We start from the raw sequence: 5983 nt of genomic DNA on the forward strand, positions 1-5983 counted from the left end.
GGGGGGGGGGGAAATCACCCTGGAACTTTACTAGCAATCTAGCAATGTAGACTTTTGGAAGGTTTTCATTATCTGGATTTTTCTCAGGTGACAAAAACATAGTAGAGTTATGCCGAGTGCACAGAAGCAGAGGAAATGCATAACCCTATGTTAACATACACCCTTCCCGTTGATTATATTACCTAAAACAAACAAAAACCCCTTAATATTCCTTAATATTCTCTAAAGTAATCTTGTCACACAGCACATATAGCACATTCTGCAGTTGGAAATGAGATCAGATCATAAAAGGAAAAAGGAAACCTGTAAGCATTTTCTACAGTAGAATCAAGTGGACAGTATGTTTGGTTATTAATATCTGAGTTTGCTCCAGTCGTGTTGATCAGATGACCTACAGAAGTTGTGGAACTTGCTTCGTTGGAAGTTTTTAAGTTCTGGACAAACATTCGTCTCCCCTGAATGGCAAGAACGGATATTCCTGCCTTGTGAGCAGTTGACTCAATGGCATTATGAAGTCCCTTCCAGCCCTATTTTTTTCTTTAAACAAATAGGTCTTAAAACATGGATTTCTATAAGATATTAAGATTTGTTGATTTCAGGTTAGCAGCTGTAAACTCTTCAAGGTAGGGACTCAGTACAACAGTGACCAGTGCTCAATACAGCAGAATATTTGCCACTAGCCTACTAAATCTACCAGTCTTGTGCATGGCAAATGGTTGATGATAGTTTTCCCCAGCTTAAAGACCAATGGTTGATATTTAAAAAGAATCTTTAAAATAATTAAAATTTGGAGTACCTTATAAAAAATCTATTTTATACAGTGACATACCTCTTGGAAGGGTCTTTTTGAAGGCATAGTGAAATAAGTTTTCTAAAGGATTTGCCGTACTTTTTCATCATTTCTTTATCTTCTACACCTGTCTCTAAAGTGGGAGGATCATTCTGCAATGTCAGCATTAACACCTGTAGTAAAACCAGAAAGGTAACAACATAAGTGTCTCAGTAAAACTAATACAGCAGAGTACTGTAGAAGAAACATGTATTCAATAATCAAACAATAATTTTCATGTTTTTCAAAATATCACGTTACTACACAAAAATTTGCTTATGACAATTAGAATATATTAAAGAATGTCTTTGATTTAGGGGACTCATTTACTTATAAGAGTTTCACTTAACATCCAATTATGGCATCATTCCCTCTAAATCTGACAAATTATGGTCCCTGCCAGACATACAGATAAAGGTGAGACAGGAGCTGATGTGTGATCCACACATGGCAGGAACCGTGATCCCATCATGCCTTATTCCTGGTGCAGAGTTAGCCCAGGATCATGATCCAGCACTCCCCCTGCACCAACAAGGTTGCAGGCTTGGTGCAAGGCTGCACCTCAGGGTCGCAGGGTCCCCCTGCGACCCTGAGGCTAGGAATCTACAGCTGATGGGGCTTGCAGCTGCAGGGGCGTACCATGAGCTCCCATAGTTGTGAGCCCCATCAGCTGCAGACTACAAGCCTTGGGGGCATGTGGTGTGCCTCTGCAGCTGGGAGTCCATATCAGCTGACAGGACTCTCAACCACAGGCGCATAGGATGCACTGCCATGGCTGGGATCAGCTGTTGGAAGTCCTAGCCACAGGGGTGCATAGTGGACTCCCATGGCTAAGAATTCCATCAGCTGCAGGCTCTGGGCTGCAGGAGCGCATGGTGCTCCCTGCTGCTGGGAGCCCTGGAAGTGCAAGGTGCGCCCCTGTGGCTGAGAGCCCCATCAGCAGTGAGCTCCCAGCCGCAGAAGTGCATGAACCACCCCTGTGACTGAGAGCCTGGATCAGCTGCAGGCTTATGTGCCCCCATCAACTGACAGGGCTCCCAGCCACAAAGGGGTACCAGGCCACACATTTACTTAATGGTGTGACAGGAATGAGGCACAAACTTATTACACATTTTTTGTGGAAAAACTTATGGCTTATTCCTTGTTTTACCATGCCATTAACTGACTATGTGGCCAGGTCACAACTGAACTGGTTAATCACAGCTTAAGTGTAACATATGGTAGGGGCCATAAACCCACTTCATCATCTTAAGAATCTATGATCTTCAGAAATAATTTACATGTTATGCCGAAGGGTACCACCCAACAAGAAACTATTCTATAACTGTATATAATTTATAGTACAGGTGTATATATAAGCCAAGAGATAAGTGAAGACAGAGAGAGAGAGAGAGAGAGAGAGAGAGAGAGAGAGAGAGAGAGGGAGAGAGAGAGAGACACTACAAGTGACCCATACAAATTTACACAGCAAGTTGGCTGTTATCAGATACATGCCTAGGACAAAGATAGGATGGCAATAATAGAGGAAATTAAAATGGTCTTTGAAGGGTGAAATACAGAATCTGGATCATTGTTTCAGCTCCGGGTAAGGATAACAAAAAGCTTCATTAAATAGTAGGAGCAAAACATGCAGGCAGCATGAAGTCAACACCAAGTAAGTTATGCAAACTTAACAGAAAGTTAAGAAAGCACATTACCAGAAAAGTGCACTGCAATTAGCAAAACATGACAGGCCAAAGACATTTAATATAAAGGTTACTCAGAGTTAGATTAAACCTAAACCTTTCACTTTGACATATGGTGCCTCTATATCCATAGTCTGATGATACCTAGCCAATTCCAACCAGCCCTCAGCTAGGCAAGGAAGCAATCTTATACAGAGGGTCGTCTGGTATGTCTCAACAGCTGAAGCTCCCTCCCCAGTGCTTAATCAATGACTGCCCCTTCTGCACCCTCTCTATGGGCAACCATCATGCTAAACTGGTTAAGCCCATCATGCTATGCCTTTAACCAGTTTTTCAGAAGGGATGATAGTTTCCTGCCTGTTCTATAGGGCCTGATGACATGACCATAGAGGCAAATGACTTTTCTAAGCCAACACAGTTGAAAACTTCCTGGTGATCTGCATGTGGTACAGGATTTTCCATACTCTCCTTTACTCTTTTTGCAGTAGTCAGTCAGCTCCTCAGATAGGTGATTTTCCTGTGATTTGAATCTTCCAGGAGAAGGACCTCCTTAAAAAACAGGTAATCAGCAGGTACTGTCACTAAGACAGATTTTTCCTGCACTTTTCATCTTTTCAGGTATCAAGCACATGCTTATTCTGTTGAAATGCCATACCATGGATAGAAAAATCATCTGCACTATCACCTGCATGTCTGCACTATTTTTCTGGTCCCTCTGTGATGGCACATTAATTCCTTTTTCAAGCATCCTAGGCAGTCTGAAAAGGTTGTGTAAAGAAAACTAGTACATACAGGACACGTCTACACAGGACACTAAAAGTGAAGTAGACTAATTCTACTGTGCATTAGTGTGTCATGGTGAAAGCTGTGCTAATGCACTAATAAGCAGTAGAATTAATCTACTGCGTATTAGTGTCATCTAAAAGACATGCACTGGCACTACTGAGCTGTAGCGCCAATTACTGCACATTAAGTTTATTACCTGTAATAAAGTCTATTACCTGTACCTTAGTAGGAAAACTTTGTTAAATAAAAAGGTTTGTGAATGAAAATTGAGATAGTAAAAGCTCTTTATCTAATGGCTTTAGAGCAGCTGAGTTAAGGGCAGGAAAACATACTAAAAATTACAGCAATGACTGTGGGCGCATCTACACATGCCCTGTGATTACTGCGCATTAAGTACCTGTAATAACATAACTATACAATAATGCGCTAATAAGCAGTAGAATTAGTCTACTGCGCATTAGTGTCACCTAAAAGATATGCACCAGTAATGCCATTTACTGCACATTAAGTTTATTACCTGTAATTACCTTAACTCATCTGCTCTAAAGCCATTAGATAAAGAGCTTTTACTAGGTCAATTTTCATTCACAAACCTTCTTATTTAACAAAGTTTTCCTGCTAAGATACATCTTACACTGTTCTGTTCACAGAAAAGGATCAAAATCAAGACTTACTTAAGTTAAAGTACAGCTCAGGTACAATGTAGCTATTTATTAAGGTATAACAGAGAACATTCAACTAATTAGTCATTAATTGATCAACTTGAAGATATTGTAATTTTTGTAGTAAATTCTAAAAATCTGCATGCAAGCCTTCAAGTTTGCCAAATTTAAAAATCATTTACAGCTACTTTCTCCCATCTTTAAGAATAAATACTAGCTTAATAAATTTGACATTTCATATAATTGTTTATTTAAGGACTTCAAAGTTTTTTACATGCAAAAAATCTTATTTAAAAAGCCATAAAGTTTCATCACTTTTTGATAGATTAACAGTAATAAAGTACAATTACATTCCAAAGTGGCACCACACAAGTATCCCTGACCTGTACTTTCATTACCTCTGACATGTACTTCCTTAAAGATTTGTGCTCTCAGAAATGACCAACACTACAGTATTTGGTATGGGTTCAACGTACGCCAAAGACTGTAAAAATCTTTAGAGATTAAGTTAGATTCTATTCAGGCTGCACAATAGGATTGCAAACTATATTCTGTTTACTACTGACATAGAAGATGGGACCTTCCTATGCCAGGTGGCCACAAGAGCCCTCCAGTTAAGAAAATAAATGTAATAGTACTGCTAATTGCATAAAATTTGTTCAGAAGTATAAGAGGCGCACTTGATATCCTTCAGAAAGCAGCTCTGTCACCGTGGAGCTAAGTATATATTACCAAGCTTGTCCAATAAGAGAGGCAAAGGAAGACCAAACAAACAACCCAAGCATACCATCTCCTAGTTCTCTGCTACTTTAGAGAATGAGTTTTTAAGGATTCAAAGAGAAATGCCAGAAAAATAAGCAGTGCAATGAACCAGAATTCAATTTACATAATGTTAAAAATTATAGATGCTTTCTAATGGTAATTACTTTCATTGGAGGATATTTGTGGTAAGGTGCAGCTCCTGTTGCTAATTCAATGGCAGTTATTCCAAAACTCCACATGTCGGCCTTGAAGTCATAACCTCTCACCTAACACAGGGCAAAAAAAAAGAAAAGTTTTAATGTAACGTTACATATTCTGGAAGTCATCACAAAATCAATTAATAAATGATGAGGATACCTGCTCCATGACTTCAGGTGCCATCCAACACGGGGTACCAACAAACGTTTTTCTTACTTTGTTACGAGTAACATCACCTCCTGTTGCTAAAAAAGCACTAACACCAAAATCTGGAAGAAAAGGTGGGGCGGGGACAGGGGATGGGGGAGAGAGAAGAGGAAAGGCCAAATGAATTATGAACTACTGGTGCCAAAATAGAAACATTTTTTTTTAATTAGCCCAGTCATTGAGTTTTAAATTCAGTTGCCAAGTTGACCTTTTCACTGCTGCTGAAACGCTGTAGACATGTAATGTAGCAATGTCACCTTCATAAAATACCTGCTTTTAACCAGATAGTTTCCAAAATGTAAGGCAACTTGGAAAGGCAGAATGGAGTCAGCAGTCTGGCTAGGTTGGAAAGGTATGCACTCAACATGTGGACCAGCCTTGTTTACACTTTGAGCTTCATCTTAGAATGCCCTTTTCTGCTGCAGGCATAGAAAACCTAGGTAACACTACTGTCACTGAAGCAGATTTCCAAACGAGCACCTTCCATTTCAGACTTCCTCAGTATGCTGAATAGGATTTGATGAGGAGAATATTTACATCTATTACCATCTATACTCCAAAGGAACTAGATCTACAAAAGGATCATTGTACACCAAATGAAATTTGTACTTGCTTTTCACCATTTTCCATTTCTAATTTTTTAATCTTTTCTGGACTTGCTTATTTTTCAGAAGTTCTCCTCAATTTTGATAATTCCCCACTTCCCTCCTGCTGCTTGGGGTGCGGGCCCTCTCCCCCCCACCGCAGCAGCATGGGGAGGGGAGGAACAGGCCCAGGCCCAATGCAGAAGAAGACCTGACCCAAGGGTGGGGAGAAGCGGGCACACCACTGTGGGGGGGGGGGGGGGGGGGGGG

The 5983-nt window shown here is 40.3% G+C and overlaps 1 protein-coding gene across 3 annotated transcripts in view; it reads right to left on the reverse strand.

The window, feature by feature from the left end:
* STK39 (serine/threonine kinase 39) overlaps positions 1–5983 on the reverse strand; it is a 317667-nt gene that overhangs the window by 179940 nt on the left and 131744 nt on the right. For all 3 annotated transcript variants that reach the window (XM_019522752.1, XM_019522751.1, XM_019522750.1), the window contains 3 exons: positions 5082–5191; positions 4889–4990; positions 830–963 (listed from right to left, as the gene is read on the reverse strand). In XM_019522752.1, the coding sequence (XP_019378297.1) occupies positions 830–963; positions 4889–4990; positions 5082–5191 (346 nt within the window). The remainder of the gene's footprint in view (positions 1–829; positions 964–4888; positions 4991–5081; positions 5192–5983) is intronic.

This window comes from Gavialis gangeticus, unplaced genomic scaffold (genome assembly GCF_001723915.1).
Source record: "Gavialis gangeticus isolate Ggan-Ray unplaced genomic scaffold, GavGan_comp1, whole genome shotgun sequence".
NCBI classification, from domain to species: Eukaryota; Metazoa; Chordata; order Crocodylia; family Gavialidae; genus Gavialis; species Gavialis gangeticus.